We start from the raw sequence: 22,854 nt of genomic DNA, 5'->3' as shown, positions 1-22,854 counted from the left end.
CCCACAGAAAGCCTGAGACAGGCTGCCAGACCTTCCTCTTCCCGCTGCTGGGCGTCTGACTGTTAAATGCTGGGGGATAAATGGTGAGAACAGGACTTTCACCTGAAGAGCAACAGGTCAGAAAGAAAATGATAGGCTCAGATCACAAAGAGAAGAACAGGCAGGGCAGACAGGGACGGGAGTGGGTAAGCTCTCTGCGGACAGTGGGAGTCTTCCCTGGAGGCTGCCGACTTGGTGGATATAAGCCTGCAGAACCATCTACGGAACCTGGGCACGAGGGCGATGGGCCCACTCACTGCTCCTGAAGGACCCAGCGGGAGAAAGCGAGGAAGAGCCTTCTGAGGGGACTTTCTGTGTCTGTAATTCAGCTCACTGACTTCTTTTTGTCAAACAGGGTCCAAACAGTCTTTGTCATTTTTATGATTTTACTTGCTCCTCTCCTTCTTTGTCCCCCCTTTTTACTTGGTTATAATGAACTGTTGTTCCCTAAAGGGCAGTATGTCAATCCATCTGTGACTAAGAGAAAGAATAAAGAATAAAACTTATGACTATCACATCCCTGAGACTACTGTGTATGTGCATGTCATTTCTTATTCCCTCAGAATAAATTTTCTTCATGTGAGGAATCATTTCCCAAGTTTTAACATATATCATGTCTCTACTATGTGATGTTACAGGAACCAGGTGCTACGAAAAGAAATACTTGAACAAAAATTTCTCAAGCAGTCCTTGAATGCGACAATGTTCTGTGTATCTGCATCCACTGCATATATTCTCTGTGTACAGTGACAGTCATGTATTAGAATATCTGCTGACGATGCTTTCATAGTTCCTTGTAATTTAGAAGTGGTCAGACTCTTGAACAGTCTTTCAACAATATTCATATTTGGATCTAAGTATGCAGATACATCTTTAAAGTTAATTCTCTATGTATGTCTGTAGACATGTACATGGATATATATGCACGTGTGTACATGCATATGTATACATGACCATATACACATGTGTGCACACAAACTGCAGAGTTCCGACACTATCTAGTTTCCAAATTGCTTGCGTGTCAGCAGATGCCTTGGGTGGCCCTATCAGAGCACCAGGGCCCATTCACTGATGTATCACACTGGGGCTTCAGTCAGCTGCCCTGCTGAGCGCCACTGAATGTACCCGCTAGGAGGCTGCTGGGGACGAAGGAAAAAGCCTCTGATGACACGCTAGTGCACTGTACATCCACAGTGACAGGAAAGAAGTCAGAAGTTGGTAGTGCTTACTTTAAACCACACACCGTCTGTCTGACAGCACAGGGAGCCAGGACACATGGCCTTGAGCAATGCCAACTCAAATGGACCTCGTATGACGTGGGCTTAGACTGTATAATATGAGCTGCACAAATGCCCGTTAGCGAAAGGAATATGCCAGACCTAGGTTTAATTTCAATTTATTAATTGTTCTAAAAGGTTATGAAAAGACTTTCAGCTGTGGGAAGAAGTTTGCAAGCTGTGCAGTTTTTCTCTCCTTTAAGACATGGAAAGAAAATAGAGCTGTTGACTCACAGAAAATTCTGGTTTTAAATACTTGCCTATGATTTTGGAAGCACCATACATTATCCAGTAAGAAATTAAATGAAAGTCTGAAAAGCTTCCTTACCTGAAATAAGCCAGCAAACAAACAAATCCCAAACTTTAATAAGTTCTGGAAATAGAACACATTTCAAAATAATCTCTTGCTCTCTCAAATACCCAGAGACACTGCGGGAAACTCACACTTAGGTGGCATTGCCCCCTCGACTCCTGGGGGCCTCCTTGTGCCCTTCTGCAGGCAGTCCCCACAGCCCCCCGACCCCGTCGGGTGGGGGAACGGCTCTGCAAAGTGATGCCAGCATCTTCCAGGGCACCTCTGGTTGACCCCCGAGGTATGCAGCAAGCCCCGGGCCTCTCACAGCCCGTCGTCCTGTTGAACCAGAGGGACCCCCCTTCCTACTGTGTCTGAGCCCGTGAGAACTACTGCTCCAAATATCCAAGAGCGAGATTCTGAAAGCACCAGAGGGGAGAGGGCCGGGAGCGAGGAAGCGGAGAGTTCAGAAGAAGAGCAGCAGCAGGAGCAGGCACAGACCGCCTGCTGCACTGGCAGGGGGCCCTGCAGGGACAGCCTGGCATCCGGGGGTGGTGGTCTGCAGCTGACGGCACCCTGAGCAGCCCCCTGCTGCTCCCCACCCGGAGCTGCTCCCCCTCCTGGAGCGCCCCCACCCAGAGCTGCTCCCCACCTAATCCCAGGTGCGGGTGGTGCTCCACCAGCGTCCAGCTGTTGTCGTCCACACAGTGACTTCTGTAAACCAGCAACTGGCACAGGTCCCTGGCCGTCATGTCTGCCAGAATCTCCACCACTTTGCTCGTCCCGTCTTCACTGAAGACTTTAACATCCTGCAACACAAGAAGGGGACACTTGCGGATGAACAACTGTGGGTCTTCAGAAATACACTCTGATACAACATACAACGGGAAAAGCATAGATGACGGCGCTCCAACATGTATTACTGGTTTTCCAAGCAGCAGGCGACCGCAGGCCGCACCCACCAACACTCCCCTCTCATCCCCCTGTGGACGCATAGGGCACACAGGATTCCAACACAGGCTCTGAAGACACCCAGGAGACCGCGGGGACATACGGCCACACCAGTGTACGAGCTGCGCTGCCATGATCTGTCTCGGGAAGCAACAGAATTCCTTCTAAGTGCTGCTGGTGGTCTTGGGGTTGGACAGGTTACAGCTGAGCCGACTGGGAAAACCAAGCCACAGACGCCCTGCAGTGACCCTAACTCCGGTGCCTCCAGCTGTTCTCCCTCTCAAGGGTCCCCAGTGTAGCAGGTGGCACCCACTGCCTCCTCCTGTCATCCCCTACCCACCTCATGTTCACTGTGGCTTCGGAAGAAGATGAGAAAAAGTAACATGCACATGCCGAAATTTAAACTACTAAAAAGGGCAGTCCCCAAACTCTTTGGCCCCTCCCCCCTACAAAATTCCAAGCCAGCTTCAAGTTTTCCCAGTGCTGTTCAAAGCCATGACCTAGGAACAGCTCCCAGACAGGGGGATGGCCAAGCAGAAATCCAGAGGATGAAACATTTCCTCTGCCCCAGCTGCAAAATCAATAGGGGTGTAGCCTTGACAGGAAACCTGAGATTCTTAAAGAAATCTTACCTCAACAGCGTGGAAGAAGCAGTCAGAGGAACAAGATGGCATTTTAAACCGAAACGTGTCTTGAAGGGCAGTGTGTCCCCAGCCTCTCCCACCGTCCCTGGCAGATAGGACCCCCACTCCAGGCGCTGGCCCACCGACAGAAGCCTGCTGGGCAGGCTGTCTCTGGGCAGCAGGGCAGCTGCTACCAGGCTGCCTTCAGCTCGGTCCTCTAGCTCGTGAATCAAGCCATGGGGGGCAGACCAATCAGGACCTTGCCTGGGCCTGATGCAATCACTCTCCTCCTCAGTGGTCCCGCCCGAGGTGGAGGTGATGACGACAGGACAACATGAGGCTCAGACCAGGGCTCCAGCAAAACCCCCGCTCACCCCCCTCGGCAGTAAGCGCCAGGCAGGACGCCTGGCCTGAGTGTGTGTGTTCTCTGAACTCAGGCCTGGCTGCCAAATCTCTCAGCAACCTTGAGCCCCGCAAGGCATGCTATCACTTGCAAGTTTCGAGCTGGAGCTTTCTGCGGCCTGAGTGTCAGCTGGCCCTGAGGAGCTGGCTCCACTCCCTCCCTCTTCGCTCCAAGGCCTTTTCTCGCATTTTGATTACGTGCAGACTTTGAACATTTCTCTCCACTGTGAGGAGTCCCGCAGGGGACGGTGAGTTGCTCAGATGAAGTCCACAGGGAGGGTGCATTCCCCCGAGGACTGTCCACAGCAGGCTTAGAGTTCTCACAGCCAGAGGGCAGACAGGGCCACCCCGGGGACTGAGCTGTCAGTGGGACAGGGTCACTGTTCCCACCACCTCTCCACCAGCCCTCCAACCCGGGGTGGGGTGGGGGGGATCAGGACCCAGTAGCCTGCTTATAACTCACATTCACCTTAAATGAAACCCACTCCACGTCTTTTCTGGAACTGACGTTTCACTGAAGGACAGTTCTACTTCTCCAAAACCAGTTAAATATTCAAATATAGATAACATGACTGAGTTTATGAAAACAAAATGGAATTTCAACAAAGAAAACACGTCTCTGGTGTACAGGTAAAAGCTTTGTAAGAACAAATACATTAATACAAAAGAAAAACAAACCTAGAAAAAGAATTCATACAACTGATATATATGCTAATTACATACAAGTACATAGTTATAAATATGTAAATTATAAATATATAAATCTTCCACAGTAGTGCATACATACAAATACCCAAATCAGTATGTTCCTAATTTTCCTTCTTTCCTAAGTTTCTAAGTGAACTTATCTGTGATTACAAAGAATATTATCTTCCCTAGGAAATTTACATTAGGTTGAAGTGTGTTTCCCTTCTCTCTCCAAGTCTTTTCCTGCCCAAATCAGCTGTAGCAGCAGCTTTTAAATCTTCTTTTCAGTCCTACTGCACTTTCCTTTAAACTCTTTCTTCACTTCCCTTTGCTCCAAGACCATGCTCCCAGAGGCCTAAAATAGACCTAGTATTAAAACCTAAGATGTGCTTTGTCATATGGCCACGTCCCCAGCTTTCAGGTCCCGGAGCCAGGGGGCCTGCTGGGGGTGGGGTGGGCGGGCTGCAGCGTGTGACACAGACAGACACAAGGGTCACAGGCTGCCGGGACAGGGCCTCAGATCCCGCACTGCCAGCTCTGCTCCCGACACAGCGCTATCCAGTTATCTCTCCAAAGCCACCAGGGCCTGCTGACCAGATGAAACAGGCCCAGAGACAGAAATCCAAGGACGCCAGCATACACACCCAGTCTCACCCAGGGAGCATGGCAAGCTGGAGAGGAGAGTGTAACCAACACAAATGCACAAAGGAAGATGCTGTTGGAACTGCCAGCCTCTAAAGCCAGCAGCTCCAGAAGGGGCATCTCACCCTGTGCCCACCACCCCTACAGTCAGCAACTGGGCAGGGCTGGGCTCATTCTGGAAACAAGTGAGGGTCTTCCATCTCTGCGTTTGGTGCAGCAGGCCTGGTTGAGGGATGCTGGGGAGCAGGCTAAGTTCCCAAGTGAGATGCTCATGGTCCTGCGAGGGCAGGATGCAGGAGCTTCTTCCCTGTCAGCCCGCCAAGGCCTCCGCTCCACTAACTCACAGTTCAGCCAGGATGAGATTGACGCCGAGGGCACACAGGTCTCTGGGGAACACACGGATCTGGGTCCTGCGAGGTGGCGGGGGGACTCGGGGCACAGACCTGCAGCACCAGTCCAGCCCGGTCACTCCCTGGCTCTGTGACCCCAGTGATGGAAGGGGAAGCATCACTCACGACCCCCTGACGAGGTGGGGGTTCTGGGGAGAATCAGACCCACTGCAATCAGGCCTCATCAGCAACTAGCCACGGGGACTTGGCTGAACCTGGCCTCTCTGTGCCTCTGAAGCGGGGATCTGGCAGCGGCAGCAGCCTCACGGGTCAGCCTGGCTGGGGCCAACGGGAGCCTCTTCTGAACAGCTCCTGGCTCCCTTTGCCTACCCCTGGGGTGCCCTCAGATGCGCTGTGGAGCTGGGGACAAGGCAGGAGCTCGCTGAAGGCCTGAGACACAGGTGAGGGGCGGGGGACCAGACCTGGACAGCCATGACCAACTCCAGTTTGCAGTTAAGACAGCAGACCTCATGATCGCTGAGATTCAGGGGGAACAATTCAGTCAGAAAAGCCAACTGCTGAGTTTTCTGTTTTTGCACTGCAAAGGAAATTAAGTAGCTAATTGCTTTTAAAGACAAAACTACCATTTATTACAGAATAACCTATACGGGAAAAGAATCTGAAAAAAAAGACTAGATATGAAAATGAAAGTGTCAGTTGCTCAGTCATGTCGGACTCTTTGCGACCCCATGGACTGTAGCCCACCAGGCTCCTCTGTTCATGGAATTCTCCAGGCAAGAATACTGGAGTGGGTTGCCATTTCCTTCTCCAGGAGATCTTTCCAATCCAGGGATCAAACCCAGGTCTCCCACATTGCAGACAGATTCTTTACCACCTAAGCCACCAGGGAAGCCTGGAATAGATCCATGTATATGCATTAACTGAATCACTGTGTTTTACATCTGCAGTGAACACAACCTTGTAAATCAACTATATCCTAGTGAGAGGGTAACAGGAAGGAAGGCCAGGGGTCTCCAAAGGGAGGAAATAGGCTGCAAGTGTCAGATGTTTTTATCTCTCTTAAGCGGCAGGAGGAAACAAACTAGCAATATTTTTTTCCTTCTCTATACAAATTTAAAAGGAGGTTTCTCTTAAAATACTGTGTTGCCATAATGACACCTGGTTTCACCTGAAGCTAACTATTCTCAAACCTTGAGTTAACCAATACATTTTTCTTATGGAAATGTTTGTCTTAAGCTATGTTAATGTGCTATGCATTTACCCCAGACTCTGTCTTCAAGTCATTCAGCCAAAAGGCTCAGAACCTACTTGACAAACCAGTATGTTATACTCAGACATTGTTCCCCTAATCTATGTAAATGAAACTATTTGTATGGTAATCTGTCCTTCTACAAGATTCAAGTCAATTGTTTTATGGCCTGGGATGAATCATCTGGTGCCAAGATTATCCCAAAATGCAATTTATGGATGAGGGGCCTGGTGCCATTCTGAGTTTTAAGACATTCCTTTCTTTCATTAACAGACTGCCAGTGACTACATAACATCCAGCTAAAGACTAGCAGGGGGGTGCTCTTTCTGCCCCCTTCTGATGCCTACGTCAGAAGCTTTCTCTATCTCCTTTATACTTTAATAAAACTTTATTACACAAATGTTCTGAGCGATCCAGCCTCTTCTCTGGCCCTGGATTGAATTCATCTCCTCTGGAGGCCAAGAATCCCAGCGTCTTATGGTTCAGCAATAACCTTTCACTAGTATATAAACTATCTAAAGTAAAACAATTTTTTAAATGTCAAAAAACTAAAAGAAGAGCAAATCATGTCCAACGTAACACCTCCTTATATACTTAGAAAATATGAGAACATATGCTATCCGCATGGCAGAATTCCGATTCTGAAATTTGCAATATATTCCTGAACTGCATTGCTTTCTTGCTGTATAAATGATAAAAATAAACTTTGAATTAAAAAATAATATTAGAGAGGGACAATTATGTCAACAGCTTGAGATTCTTTCATTTCAGGGTTAATGGGGGGAGGAAGGCTCTACCACATGCGGTCCTCCGACTGGCTCGGTGCTGCAGCCCGTCCTAAAAGCCTTAATGTGGTGACAGAGGTTCCATCTTTCCTCCAGCTCTGCTGACGTCTTTCCTGCATTCATTTTCAGAGAGGGGTGCAGGAGCTTGGATCTGTGCAAACTTGCAGGAAGGCGTTTAAGGAGAGTTGGGGTTGAAGCTACATCATGTCCACGGCCCCCAACAGGCAGACAGATGGTGGACACCTCGCTCCTGCCACCCTTATTTCTGCTTCAGGGACCAGACATTCCCTGCTAGGGCCTTGCAGGTCGGAGTCTTGTCTGAATCCTGCAGACTCTTGACACTGGCAGAGACCAACCGGTGAAAATGGCCAACGGCGGCCTCTTAGCGCTTTGTCCCAGGGTCAGCAGAGGTGCTGGGCATCCCTGGGGGGGTCGGTGGCCTCTCAGAGCTGGGGCTGAGCCAAGTAGATAGGCCATCCTTGGCACAGGACCCAGAGAGCCTGCGGGGTCTGAGCTGAGTGCCTGTCTCACTTTATCATCCAAACTTCTTCTCAGTTCAAAGCTCTCTGGGTACTGTTTAAATGCATTTTCAAAGTGAGGATGGAAGCTGGGCTTCTCATTACGCCTGAGGCCTCCTGTAAACCCTGTGGGTAAACCCTTAGGGAGCAGCCAAGCTGTACCCAAGGGCCACCTGGGGCGTCCAGGCAGGGAGGCCAATAGTGAAAGGGAGGCCACACCAGAAGACGCTCAGCATCGCCAACGATTACGTGAATCAAAACCACAGTGAGGGGCCACCTCACATGGGTCAGAACGGCCAACATCAGAAAGTCTACAAACAGCTAACAATGGAGAGGATGTGGAAAGAAGAGAACCCTGCTATCCTGTGGGTGGGAATGTAAATTGTTTCAGCCACTATGGAGAACAGAATAGAGGTTCCTAAAAATATCTGAAAAGAAGAGCTGCCATATGATCCTGCAATCCCACTCCTGGGCGTGTATTCAGAAAAGATGAAAACTCTAATTTGAAAAGACACGTGCACCCCAATGTTTGTAGCAGTACTAGTCACATGAAACATCCTAAGTATCCATCGACAGAGAAATGGATAAAGAAGATGTGGTACATATAAACAATGGATTTCTACTCAGCCATGAAAAAGTGTAAATAATGCCATTCGCAGCAACATGGATGGACCTGGAGGTTGCCGAGTGAAGTAAGTCAGAGAAAAAGAAATATCACATGATATCACTTATATGTGGAATCTAAAAATATGATACAAATGAGCTTGTCTACAAAAAGAAACAGACTCACAAAGAAAACTTCTGGTTCCCAAAGGTAAAGGGGGTGGGGTGGGTTAATTAGAAGTTTGGGGTTAGCAGATACAAAGTACTCCATATAAAACAACAAGGTCCTACTGTACACCAGGGAACTATACCCAGTGTCTTGTAATAAATTAGAACGGAAAAGAGTCTGAACAAGGAGATACATGTACACGTGCATTCTGTGCGCTAAGCTGCTTCAGACATTTCCATCTCTTTACGACCCTATGGACTGTAACCTGCCAGGTTCCTCAGTCCATGGGATTCTCCAGGCAAGAGTACCGGAGTATTCTTGCCAGGCCTTCCTCCAGGGGATCTTCTCCACCCAGGGATCTTCTCGACCTTGGGTCTCCGGTGTTGGGAGGGGTTTCTTCACTACCAGTGCCATCTGGGAAGCCCATATTATACACATATATCCATATATATATACACACACATATATCTACACACACATAGAACTGAATCAGTTTGTTGTATAAATGAAACCAACATATTATGAACTAACTATATTTCAATTAAAAAAACATCAAAAGGGAGGGAAGACGGGGTGACGGGGGTGGGAAGTGGCGGAGGGAATCCTGGTCTGGCCCGGCTTGTGAGGAGGGAAAACAGCAAAGCCAGTGGCGTCTGGGCAGCGGCAGGTACACCCCTGAGCATTGCAGAGGCCACAGCGGGGCCCCAGTGAACTCCCTCCAAGGCCAGCATCCCTCTCTTCCCACCAGACACAGGGTGGAAGCCAAGGACGGGAGGACCGCCCTCCCAGAGGGAGGAGACGGGGCCAGTGGTGCCCAGCTCTGAAGCAGGGACTCTGTCTGCCTTTCTCTCTGTCGGCAAGAGGCCTCCCGGGAGCTACACAAGGCTGTAGACTCCGGGGGCCTCAGAGCCCCCACGTGGGGCAGGCCTAGCAAATGTGGACGAAATCAGACGTACTTCAGATTAGGGCAGGGCCAGGGCTGGGCTGGGTTTGTTTTAGTGAAAAGAATGTGATTCTACTGACTGCTGTTTTCAGTTCTATTCTAAACTGGTATTCCTTTGAGCCACAAGGAATGATAACTGAAGCTGCTACAGACAATCACACAGGCCCACCACACGAGCTAATAACATTAGCTTCATTCTCTCCAACAACACGGACCCAAAGGGACTTTTAAAAAACAGGAGTCTGCGTTATAATCTATTGATTTCAAGGTTTCAGAGACAATTAAAAATATTTTAAGTCCTCACAATCCTTTCTAAGGAGTTAAAGTTCTAGAAACAACTCACAACGTAGTTCTGGAAGTCAGGCACAGACCTGGAGCCCCCCACGGACCCCCTTGTTGCCTGGTGCTCACGGGCAAGATGCAGGGCGCAAGGCTGCCTGCTGGCACCTCAAAGTCACCATCTGGAAGAATCAACTTTGACTGGCTCACCTATATTTCTTTTCAAGTTTTCTAGAATAGATACATACAGCCTATTACTTTGACAAAAGCAGTTTGTACAGAGTGGCGTCTTACAGGAAACAAAAATAACAGCTGCTTTAAAAACATCCCAGGGGCTTCCCTGGCCGTCCAGTGGTTAAGACTCTGCCTTCCCGTGAAGGGGGTGTGGGTCTGATCCCTGGTCAGGGAGTTAATATCTCACAAGCCTCAAAGGCAAAAAATCAAAACATAAACAACAGAAGCAATATCATAACAAATTCAATAAAGCCTTCAAAAATGGTTCACCCCTGCACCCTCTTCCCCCAAATCCTATTCTCCTTTGTTGAGGTAGAGAGGACCCAAGAGGCCCCACTTCCAGGGAGCTGAGAGAAGATTCTCAGTGCTTCTCTGGGTGTCAGAGTCCCTGCACGCACAGGGCTGCTCTGGGGCCCCCCTGGCCCCCCGTTAGCAGAGTCCTGAGCTGTCCTGGGAGCGTCTGTTCCCATGTCTTCCTCTGCAGAGCGCCTGGGGCCTGGCCAGGCTTGCTACTCTGACTGTCTGTTCACCTGGGGAGGAGCTACCCCCTTCCTGCTATACCTGCCTCCCTTCTTCCTGGGCCCCAGAGCCCAGTTGAGGCTTCCACTCCACCGCAGTGACCTGCTGTGACTCTGCAGCCCTGCACCAAGCCAGTCTCATCTACAAGCCTCCCCTCCCCATGAGCTTCCAGGACTAGGCACCACGGCTGGGCTCCGGATCGTGCGGGGGTATGGAGTCTGTGCCAAGAGATGCCCCATCCTGCCTGCCCACACTGTGGCCCTGAGAGCTGTGGAGGGTGGCTGCTTTACAATGTAGAGGACCTCATTCAGGGTACAGGCAGCACGGGTGTTCCCATGCTCTGAGCTCTGTGTAAGGACAAGGGTATGCCAAGTCAGGAGCAGACGGGATCACATACAGTGGACATTCCTGACACATACACATACATTTTTGTTGTTGTTCAGTTGCTAAGGCATGTCTGATTCTTTGCAACTGTATGGACTGCAGCACGCCAGGCTTCCCTGTCCTTCATAAATATGTATAAATATATACACATGCATACACACACAAACACACATGCACACACACACATACACAGTTGACCCTTGGCCAGCAGAGGGACTGATCTGAGTATAACTTTAGTTGGTCGCCCAGCCCCATGCCAGCGACAGCAGCACTGTCCCGTCTGCACTGAAAAATGCCCACGTTCAAACCCAAGGCATTCAAGGGAACACAGATACATTCATGTTTTCTTACAGGTTTTCACTGCAACGTGTTTGGAAAATGCACAGAGGACAAAGGAGAGAAGGGGACCATCGCTGACAACTCCCACGTTCACAGTTACAGTTCTCCGTGTGTCCTTCCTGTCGTCTCCTGCACAGTTGTTATAAATAGAGGCATGCACACCACTGGGCTCAGATGGCGTCTGAGCTTTTGCAATCGCGGTGTCAAGCTTCACGTTACAGCAGCAACATCACGTTACCCCCAGGTCCCTGTGTTTCTCTGGCGTTCGTGCTGGGGGGGTTTCTGCTCACGGCTGTGGGGAAGGTGGTGCTGCCCCAGGGCTGCCCACTCAGCGGCTTCTCAGTGACCCTTCTCCTCACAGAGCTCCCTGGCACATCTTGTACGTGAGCCTTGGAGTGTGGGATGAATTACTTTCTCAGGATAAATAGCCGAATGTCAATTTTCCCAGAGTCCCACCTCTAATAGGGGAAATGGTTCCAAGAAAGGAGATGACATGTGTTTGGCAGAATGCGTACTATTCCTTAAAGCACAGGCCTCATCTGAGCATCCCTGAACCTCAATCCCCCATTGAGCAAGCACTCATCAAGCACACGTGCTGTGCTGGCCCCCCTCTCCTGGATGTCCAAGGCACCCCACTCCCCACCCCCAACCTCACGCTGTCTTAAGTGCACCATAACGGAGACTGTAGAACCTGCCAGCATGGGATTCAAGCTCCTGTTCTCCACTCCCTGCCCGAGCCATCCCACCCCAGACTTTCGACATCCTCAACCCCAAACAGAGGGATGTTACATAGGCTGATGGTGAGTGTCACTCACAAAAATGCATGCAGCTCCACAGCCCAGAGCAAATGCTCCATATATGATCATTCCAGACACACTCCTCTAGACTCCTCCTTCTGGGGCATCGTGTGCCTAAAAGATCCCCCTCCCCACGGGCTGCAGGACAGAGACTATCTACAGCATCAATTCAGGAAGAGACAGCACTTGGCAGGAAGCTCACCCTGGGCTTCTGCTAAGCTCAGACACTTCTATGGGGCTTTCAACTGTTTCTGGCCTAAGTAGTTGAAAATTCAAGAATTCAAAGTTTGCTTTGTATTTCAAGCAGCTGAAGCCCACCATGAGAGGCAGTGATGGTCCTTGAGAAAAGGGGCCCCTATCATGGCCCGTCCATCCTGGTGGGGTGAAGGCTGTGCTTTGCCCAGAGCACGGGTTGACCAGATGACTTGTAAGGGGGTCTGCTAACTGGGTTCTGTCTCTAGCTCTGCTGGGTGCAGGCAGCCCTGCGCCATGAATGTGGTGCTGAAACTTGCAAGGTGGCCTGGGACTGGGTTTTTCAGTGTGGGTCAGAGTCCTTGGGGGAGCAAATTCCCACGGCCAAGTCCTTCTCTGGGGTGGCAGTGTCTTGTAAGGGAACTCATGGCACTAGGGTTGCAGACATGCAGTGTAAATGCAATTCCTACTTGAGTACAAAGTTTTTCAAAAGTGAGATTAAGGAATTAGGTGTCACAATGGTATTAACAGTATTGTTAAGAAAACAGTCTGGATCTTTTATAGAAAAAGACTGAAACATTTATAGATAAATGATATGATGGCTGGACTTTGGGTCAAAACAATATAATATGTAAGGGGGTGTGGTTTGACAGTTGTGTGGTCTGGATGGGGGGCATGTGGGGTTCACCATACTATTCTACTTTTGTACAGGTTCTATTCTTCATAGAAAAAGAAGGATAAAGAAAGCCACCAGGAGAAATAAAGCAAATTTGAAGACTTCTCCTAGCTAATCTATTGAAGAACTGAAGCCACGTTTTCTCTTACGAATCTTAAAATGTCGTAGAGAAAGCAGTACCCCTTCCCACCCTGAGTGGTTCCTGGCGGTGGCTGGACACTCCCCCCACCCCCTCTCCCCCACCGAGGCACATCTGGCCACGCCTGAGATATTTCTGCTTGTCACAGCTGGTGTGTGTGTGGGGGACTATCCTCTGCGGGCAGAGGCACGACTGCTGCTGAACATCATCCAGGGCCCGGGACAGCCCCGCATCCGAGGACTCCAGTCCCAAACGGCACGTAAGCAGAGCAAGCGGAGTCCCGGGCTCGGCAAGGACGCGCTCCAACGAGAGCATGTCACAACGAAGAGGGGACAGCCCCAGCGGGACAGCGTGAGGTCAGACCAAATGAGGACTGCACTGCCAGTGAGTCACGGAGTCCAGGGACAGTTAACCCGCTCCACACAGCTGGGAGAGAAGCGCCGCTCATCCTCACGGCTGAAGGTCGCCTGGTAAACGCAGGATGATAGAGCGAGAGTCACCACACGGGAACCGGCAGTATTTGACAAAACCAGCCAGAGGAGGTCGGAGGAGGGAGCATGGAACGTGGTTCCAAGCTCTCTTCCTTTAAACTACTTTCTAGTTACAAGGGCAAGATGCAACGTCGCAATGGAGAAACCCAGCTGACAAGAGTAATAAATACCAACTTTAGTGAGAAGAGACACACGAGCATCACAGCGTCCTCAACTCCTGCCCCGAGAAGGAGGCAGCTGCCTGTGGTCTCCCCACCACGGACATCCTGAAGGGGCCCCAAAGAAACCTCCTACAGAGCAAAGACGGGGCTCTAGTAACCGCTTACGTGACGGAGGACATGGAGTGGTCAGATGGGGCCCCACTGGGAAGCAGACCGGAGACCTGAGACCAGCGCAGAGGGGGGTCCTGTGTGGGCTCACGGACCAGAAGAAAAGAAACCATAAAGGCCACTGGGAGGATGTGTGGATCCCGGGGTGGGGGGAAGGCAGGCGGGCGATCTGAACTGGGAGGCTGGACTGACAGGTGCCCACTACCGATACTACGTATAAAATAGGTAACCAACGAGAAGCTGTGTGTAACACAGGGAACTCTACTCAGCGCTCTGTGGGGCCTTAATGGAAAGCAATCCAGGAGAGAGGGCATATGTATAGCTGATTCACTTTGTTGTTCAGCAGAAACTAACACAGCATTGTAAAGCAACTATATTCCAATAAAGTGTTTTTTTTAAAAAGGACAATTGGAGACTCTGACTAAGGTTTGGATCCCTGCACTTACTAGTGGAACATCCTGATTTTGGTAACTGCTATTGCTACAGTGCGCCCTGTTATACACACATTTATACACACTGGCAGACACCTACCGGAGCAAGGAAAACGGTTTAAACCGCGCAGCAGGCGGGCGACTAGGGAATCTGAGCCAAGAGCTACAGGGGTGCTTTGTTATCACTGCAACTGTTCTGTAGGTTGGAAGTTACTTCAAAGCAAAAGTTTAAAAAACACATCGCGCGGCAATGATGACACGCAGGTGCCTCCTCAGTCGGCATCTCATGGCGTGCCATCGCCGACAGGGGGCAACGTCATAAAGACCGCGCTCCGCACCAGGAGGCTCCTCCCCCTTCCCCATTAAGTACCTGTCTTCACTGTCGGGAGCGTTGGGACCCCAAATCCGCAGCCACGGTCGGGGCCAGGAATATGTGCAGAATGCAAAGACGGCGCTTCGGTTCACACCGGTGTGCGGCCGCACCCGGCCTCGGAAAGCGCACGTCCCCGCCTGCGCACCGCGCGGCGGCAGCGCAGAGCCCGTCAGGCCGCGCCGCGCCGCGGCACCCCCGGCGCTGCCTGTCCCTCGGCGCTGATGGCAGGGCAGGCCGCCCACAGATCAGCCCCCCAGACCACCGGGGCCGCACTGCCTACGGTGGCTCTGCCCTCGGGCCAACGTGCTATCTTTATCTCAAGCTGCGCAACGTATTTACCAGCATCCAGTTTCAGCGAACGTCTGGCCTGAGAGGCAGCGCAGGTCTTACAGGTCTTTAGGGACGAGGGGGCCTCCAGCTGCGCCCCAAGCAGCATCCCCGGCCCCCTCCGTGAGGGCGGGATACCAGATTCTATGCGGACCTTGGCTGGCGCCTACCCGGCCAGCACAGGCGTCCCAGCCGCTGCCCCACTATTGCGCTGATGTTGTATCCGGCAGTGCGGGCAGGGGAGGACTCACAGCCGGATGCAAAGAACACGATACACCTGAAGGCTGACAGATTTACTGGAAGTTTAGAAAAAAGTGAAACTCAAGGAACTGAGAGAGAGAGACATGAGTGGCTAGGTTATAAAAGGACCACAACCTCTAGACCGTCCTTGGGTCCAGACCATGCAGACAGTGAGCCCCACAGTCTAGATCGCAGCCACAGGGCTGATGTGCGGGGCTACCTTTTTACTAAAAGTCAAGAACACGTATCTGTAGATACAATTCTCACTCTCAAAATCCCAACTCCCCTCTAAGACATATCTGCTAGGAATGACCTTATACCTTTGTACCACCAATAACACTTTCTTTTGGGGAAAGTCAACTTATCTACCACTACAGCGCGATTATATAGTAACAAGAGTACTGCTAAAGATCAAGAGTTACTAACAGTAAGTACTGAGAAGTCCCTTAAAAAGCAGAACATGTTCATTGATATCAGTGGGCATCCTGTTTGCTGCATTTTCATAACTAAAAGCAGGCAACAGCAGGGAAACCCTTTGCTGGGGGCCGAGGCTAGACCCCTGGGCTGCAGCACCATCCATCGGTAGGACCAGCGGGGCTTCTCAGTTCTGCTCACCTTAGACCACGGATCCTCAGGGGAGGAACGTAAGCCAGACAGCAGTGGGACCAACTCCTCAACAGCCAGGAAAGCACAAGGCTCTACCCAGTGAGGACTCAGGAGATGCAACGCCAAAGAGGGAAGTGCCTGAAAGCGACAGCGCGCACCTTACCCCGCCCTCCAGCCACCGGGGTCTCCAACTCAGAGGTTTCCAGGGCGACGAGTAAGCAAACGCCCCTGCTGCAAACCTCCCTTTGGGTCTGTCTCTTTGCTTCCAGACGGGCTCAGTAAATACCTTCTAGAGTTTCCTGAAGCTTCGGAAACAGCCAATGAAAATGACGGATTGCTTGGAGTCGGCTTCATCACGGGGAGTGACTTAGCTGCCGCTTGGGGGCCAGTGAAATGAGACACAAGACACCCACACCGGGTTCCTCTGCTCCTTAAACAGGGGTCAGCCAGGCTCCAGGGCCTTCTCGTTCTACTATCAGGGTACACAGCCCTCTGATGGCAATTATGAAAATGAGCTTCATACACACAGAGAGAAGTCATAAACACACGCAGCCTTTAATCAGCAATTGCTGTGCTGAGAATCTAAGTTTACCAGTATATCTATCTATCTACCTACCCACCTACCCATTATCTATCTAACCACTCAGCTCTCCACCATTAAGTGACCAAAGACCCATATGCAAGAATGTTCGTTTCAGCTTTGTTTACAATAAGAAAGAACTGCAAACAATGACACTGTTTGTCATAAGAGGGTTAGGTTAAACCAAGTATGATCCCCACTCAGTGGAGCACCAGGTTTTTGGTGGAAATGTGATAACACAGGTAAATTCTGGACAAGATGGACAACATCCATCTACACTGCTTATGCCTGAAGAATGAGACGAGAGTTGGGAAATGAGAAAGGGAACCTTACTTTTTACTGTAGGCTGCCTTGTACTATTTAAGTTCCACTTTTTGATCTTACTGTGAGCATGTGTTACTTCTTTAATTTAAAACAATTCACTTTTTGTTTGTTAGTTTGGTCCCTGGTTGAGCACAGGTGACTTGGTAGTAAGTCAGGCCAGTGTAGGCCCTACTCTTACCTCTGTGTTCAACACCACCATTTGCCAAACTGTGTGGTCTATCTAAACAGACTAGCTTCTCTGGAAGGATGCAGATGAGGGAGAGAGGCTGCTTCTTTGTGAAGACCTTTGGGGGAGGGGAGTCAACCTCTGGTGGTCTCACTTCAATGCAGGACTTTTCTCCCATGGAGGGGATGGCTCTAGGATCAGGAAGACCCAAAGTCCAATCCTGGGTCTCAAGCACGGGGAGCTCCCACCAGGAGTTGAATTTTTATTGACAGTTTATGCCACCTAGAATTTATTTCAGTCTATGTACATACAAGGGCTTCCTCAGTGGTTCAGCGGTAAAGAATCCGCCTGCCATGCAGAAGCTGTGGGTTCGATCCCTGGGTCAGGAAGATCCCCTGGAAGAGGGCACAACAACCCACTCCAGTATCCTTGCCTGGAGAATCCCATGCACAGAGGAGCCTGGTGGGCTACAGTCCGTGGGGTCACAGAGTCAGATGTGACTGAAGCGACTCAGCACACACATGTGCACACAAATGGGGTGGCTAACCCAGCAGTACTATCCTACAGTTCTGGACACTGGACAGCAGGGACAAGGTGGTCCCCTCTGAGCGTTATGAGCAGGGTCCTGTTCTATGCCTCTTTCCCAGCTCCTGGGGATCTGCTGGCCGTCTCTGGCATATAAGCATCACCCTGATCACTGCTTGCATTTTCAGGGCTTTCCCCTCTGTGTGGGTCCAAATGTCCCTTCTTTATAAGGATGCCAGTCCTACTGGGTTGGCCCACCTGCTCCAGCATTAGCACATCTTAATTTAATGACTAACATCTGCAACTACTCTATTCCCAGAGTCACAGTCAAAGGTCTCAGGGGTTTCAGGACTTCACCTCTGAATCAGGGAGGGAGGTGCCATACAGTTCACAATAACATGCAGTAAAGGATAAGACCCTAACTCAGCTCTTCCTCCAAAGAGCTGACAACTGTTGGAGCACAGTGAATTAAATCATGCCGCCTTGTTCATGATGTTCTGGTGCCTGGAGTTGTTGGCTCTTTCTCTCAGTGCCTGCTGCAAAGCACAGAAGTCTCTGCTTAAAACCAGAGCCACATGGTTTCCGACAGCAGTTTTATAAGGTCAAAACCACTCTTCTGAAGGGGGAACCTCTCACGCTCAGAGGTGAAATCCAGTTGGCCTCTTCTGGGTTCCCAGAAAATTCAACTTTTCAGCAGCCTGGAACCCAGTGACAGCCCCTCGCTGCCCAAGACCCCAGGCGCTGAGGCTGTGCTTGCTCTGACTGTGCCACGTTGGGGGTCTATGTGAGTCTCCCTGGGGAAGGGACCCTGCCTATTCTGGAATCTTTAGGTAGGAGTTCAGATTTCAAGTTTGTGAATCTGAGGCATGCTCCTGGTTGCATATCAGGTTGATTCAGTGACTAAGACAATATAAAACTAAATCAAACCAAGCACCCCACCTATAACAGTAAGTGGACTGGCATCCAGGATAAACAGAAGACAGCAGCATACAGCTGGGAGTTCTGTAGACATCCTTCGGGTCCCCGAGACCTGGCCTGCTGGGCAGCAGGCCCCCACAGGGCCACCAGGGTCTCTGTCGCAGCAGGAGGGCATCTGTCCTAGTCTCTGTGACAGTCACCTGCCGTGACCACCTCAGTGTTACACGAGCTGCTTGTCTTTATTAGGGGAATTCCAAATTACTCCAGAGAAGATGGATACAGAGAATAAGAGATGAAGGGCCTTCAGGGGGTTGGGGTCACAGACCCAGCTGCTCCTAAAAGAACAGGAACAAGCAGCTCCTTTGTCTCAGGTGAGACAGAATAGCCTCACCTGAGATCCAGAGAAAGCCATGCTCAGCAGAGCCCCAAGAACCTCCCAGCAGGGTGAGATGGATTTGGAGATTTCCACTGCTTCTGACCAAAACCACCCTAAAAATAATCAGAAGTCATCGCAGCACGGTACCAGTGAAAACTGACACCAAACAGGCCGTGTTTACACTCTGCAGGTTTCTCTACCAAAATGGTTTTTCTTATGCATCCCCAACATTGTCTTTGCTTCTCACTCTGGCTTAGGACACCTGAGTTAGTGTATGACTTGGAATTATTAGCACCGAGATGCTCCCTTTGATTCCTGAAGGGCCTGCATCCCTTCCTTCCCCAGCACAGTTCAGTTTCATCATCACATGTCATAGGCTCATGACATTCTTGGTACATATGACAGTGTGCGTGGAATAAAGTGAAGGCTTTTTTTCCCGCTTGGTACCCGGTTACTAATGACAAGTATCTGCTGAGCTCAGATCACGGGTCCTCTTTAAACTCGGTCCTGGCCGCTCCCCCGAGCCAGGCCAGCTGGGAGGCCCTGGCAGCAGGCTGCAGCCGCCGTGGATCGCCCTCCTCGACAGCCGGCCACTGCCAGCCATGCCCTGGGCACCAGGGTGTGCCCCCAAGGGAGGCTTGGGCAGGACTGGAGAGGTGCCAGAGCAGGAGGTCGGAGCCCGTACCACACAGCCGCGGGCCAGGGGCACCTCTCTGCTGACCTCTGGCCAGGAACCGTGTCTGCGAGGGCCACGCGGGCACCAGTGATCATCCTGTGGCATCCAAACCAGGTCCCCCCAGAACCTGCTGAGACTGCGGACACAAAACTTCCCTTTCACAGAAGAAGGAATAGCCTCCCCACAACAGCTTCAGCTTTGCGTGGCTGCTCATGGGTTTCCAGGCAGAAGAGCCCTCAGCAGGAAGGGTGCTGTCTGCTGTCTGAAGTCCACACCCTGGCCCAACACCCCCCAAAAGAAAAAGAAAAACACTGGAGGCCACATGGCTGCCAGCTGCCCGCCCAGCTGGAGCAGCAGCAAGTCAGGAAAAGGTGCTACAATGTTTACAGAGCCCGCTGCTCAAACCCGCAGAGACCTGCACAAAGAATCTGCCCAGATGGATTACAGGCCAGAAGGGGGCATATAAAGTCAGGCTTCGCGCGGCACAGATGTGCTGACAAGACCTTCCTCCTGTGGGTTCTGGACATCCTGGTACAGAAGCCCAAGGAGAACAGTCAGCGGCATCCCTCTGGGGCTGGCGCAGCCTTGGAGGAAAGCGGGTTTTACTTATGATCCTGCATGTTTTCTGTACGTGAGGACCCTTCACAGTTTGAGGCTCTGACACTCACACGGCAGGAATTTCTTTCCCTTGGTTGCAATTTGTATGAATTGGCACCGGGGCTGAGCATGTAGAGACAGACCCGCTCAGCACATCCTGCTACGCCACCGGGACTGAGGCTACTCCGTTCCCTGTGAAAGGAAGGGAGAGGGACCAGTGTGTTCTCCCTGACGCTCTCCCAGCACAGGGCCGCGCCGCCCTTTGCCAGCAGCACCAGTCTCAGCACTCTGATTCGGAGGTCGCAGAGAACCAGCCGGGGGCGGCCGCCTCAGCCCTCGGGGTCGCTGGCTGGGGCAGGAGGGCCGGAGGGTGTGCGCGTTCGTCTCCCCTGGTCCTGCACTGCCTGTGGCCTTTTGGAGGATGAACGTGATGGACTCCTGTGATGTCTTGTAGGATGTTGCTCCTCTTGGGGAAAAGCACCCTGCATAAATCTGTGCACAGAAGAGGCATATTTGGGTTTTTCACATTGTTTTTCTTTGTTCAGTATTTTATCTTGAGAACATTTCAGGCTAGCAGAAAATGTGTGAAACCTAGTACAATGACTTTTCTACATATTTTCCGTCTAGGTTTATCTGCTTCCCAGGTGGCTCAATGGTAAAGAATCCGCCTCCAGTGCAGAAGACGTGGGTCGATCCCTGGGTCAGGGAGATCCCCTGGAGGAGGAAATGGCAACCCACTCTGGCATTCCTGCCTGGGAAATCCCACGGACAGAGGAGCCCGGAGGGCTACAGTCCATGGGGTCTTAAGAGTCGGTTACAACCGAGCAACTGAACAGCAGCAGCAGCAGGTTCCCAATCGTCCTGTCAGCTTCATCATCTTCTCACCCTCTGTCCCTGCCTGCCTGTGACAGGGAGCTGCAGACAGCTGGCCCTGCAGCCCAGGACAACTTGATGTCTATTTCCTAAAAACGGCAACTCTAACCACAGTTCAAGGACTGAAATCAGGAAATCACATCAATACATAACCATCAGCTGACTGCATACCTCAATCAAATTTCGCCAGTGTCCAAGCAGTGTCCTTTTAGGAGAAGGCAACTTCTAAGAACACACGTGTGTGTGTGTGTGTCTGGCCGCGCCGGGCCTTGCCACAGCCTGTGAAGTCTTCGGTCTCATTGTGGCATGCAGACTCTTTCAGCTGTGGTGTGTGAACGCTCAGCTGCAGCACACGGCATCCAGTTCTCTGACCAGGGATTGAAACTGGGCCCCCTGCATCGTGAGCACAGTCTTAGCTGCTGGACCACCGGGGACGTCTCCGAAAGGCAGTATTTGAATTTAGGATCCCCTCTGGGCCCACTGGCCCCCTTCAGCTGCCCGGTGTCTCCTTGGTCTCCATCAGCTGGACGTCTCCTCAGATTTGCTTGTACCTGAGCTCTTGTTTCCTGGGGCCTTCTGTGACCTCAACACCGTTGAGGAGCCTGACGTTTGCTGGAAGGTCCTGGGTCCTGGTTCGAGACTGGCTGCACAGAAGTGGACTCTGTCCTTCTCAGGATGCCCCCCTGGCCACTCCTCGTGATAGCACCCGGGAACCCTTGGTTGGGAAGGTGGCACCTGCCAGCCTCTCCATGGCCCCGAGTTACCCCCTTGCTTTTGCCCTTCAAGTAGCTCTTGGGTCTCCACGACAGGACCCCTGCATCCATCAAGCATCTGCTGTGCGGCCCTGCCTGCTGAGTAGAGAATGGAATTTAGGCGCTAACACCCAAGGACAGGGTTGGACATGTTTTTAAAGGAGTGAAGCAGAGCTGCAAGTTATAGAGACAAGAAAGCTACAGAAAGGCGAGAAGTCATATGCGCAAATCCACCCAGTCCCCCGACCACAGCTCCTGCTGTGTCCTCGTCCTACCTGGCTGTCCCCACATCTGCCATCCTGGGCATAAAAATGCAACATGCAGACTCTTCCGAGGGGAAGGGGATGGGGGCCAGGATGGAGTGGGGCTGGGGTTAGCAGATGCAAACTGGTACTGGGTTGGTCAAAACGGTCATTTGGGGTTTTCTGTAAAAAAATCTGAACAAACCTCTGGCCAACCCAATGTAGATAACATGGATGAACAACAAGGTCTGCTAATCCCAAGGTCCTGCTGTCTGGTCCAGGAACTATACCCCACTGCCTGTGATGCACCATCATGGGAAAGAAGATGCAGAAGAATGTATGTACACGTGCATAACTGAACCACTCTGCTGCTCAGCGGATGGTGACACAACATCGTGATCAGTTATACTTCAGTTAAAGAAAAAATCTGCCTCGCATCTCTCGAGACACTTGGTACAGTTCGCTCTGCAGAGATGGATCCCTGCCAGATCTCCAGGCCCCCCAACCCCACCCTGTGTCCCTCCTGATCGCCTTCCTTCCCTCTTTCTGGAACATTCTCTGCCTCCAACCCAGCTACCGTTTCCTTGTCCTCCAGTCCCGGCTGCTTTGCTGGCTGCTGCCTTTCCTGCATGTCCACCCGCTGGTGACTCTGGGCCCTGAGCAGTGGCCAGCACTTGTCTCTCTCAGCAGTTCCTGGGCTCCTGAGGGCAGGGCTGTGGCGGTGGCCAGGTGTGAGGAAGCCTCCCAAATCACCCTGGGAAGTCGGTCCCTGAGACGGAAGCGGCAGTGCAGGCTGGATGTCCCGGGTGGACCCGTCCCAGATGAGGGCAGGCAGCAGTCGGCTTCCAGGGGTGCCATGTGGGGACGCATTCTCAAGGCCCTATTGGTCACTGTCACCAGGGCGCTCCCTCCTGGTCATCTTTCCAGACTGGAGACCAC

The 22,854-nt window shown here is 51.4% G+C and overlaps 1 protein-coding gene across 11 annotated transcripts in view; it reads right to left on the bottom strand.

Annotated features, from left to right (window-relative positions):
• Positions 1–22,854, bottom strand: part of GRB10 (growth factor receptor bound protein 10) — a 217,054-nt gene that overhangs the window by 38,485 nt on the left and 155,715 nt on the right. For 10 of the 11 annotated variants that reach the window (XM_043462503.1, XM_043462510.1, XM_043462502.1 and 7 more), the window contains one exon: positions 2,261–2,417. In XM_043462503.1, coding sequence (XP_043318438.1) covers positions 2,261–2,417 — 157 coding nt within the window. Of the gene's footprint in view, positions 1–2,260; positions 2,418–3,191; positions 3,949–22,854 lie in introns of those variants that run through there. The other variant, XM_043462513.1, reaches the window with a different exon arrangement.

This window comes from Cervus canadensis, chromosome 3 (assembly GCF_019320065.1).
Source record: "Cervus canadensis isolate Bull #8, Minnesota chromosome 3, ASM1932006v1, whole genome shotgun sequence".
Taxonomy (NCBI): Eukaryota; Metazoa; Chordata; class Mammalia; order Artiodactyla; family Cervidae; genus Cervus; species Cervus canadensis.
This window is presented reverse-complemented; position numbering and strand designations above follow the sequence as displayed.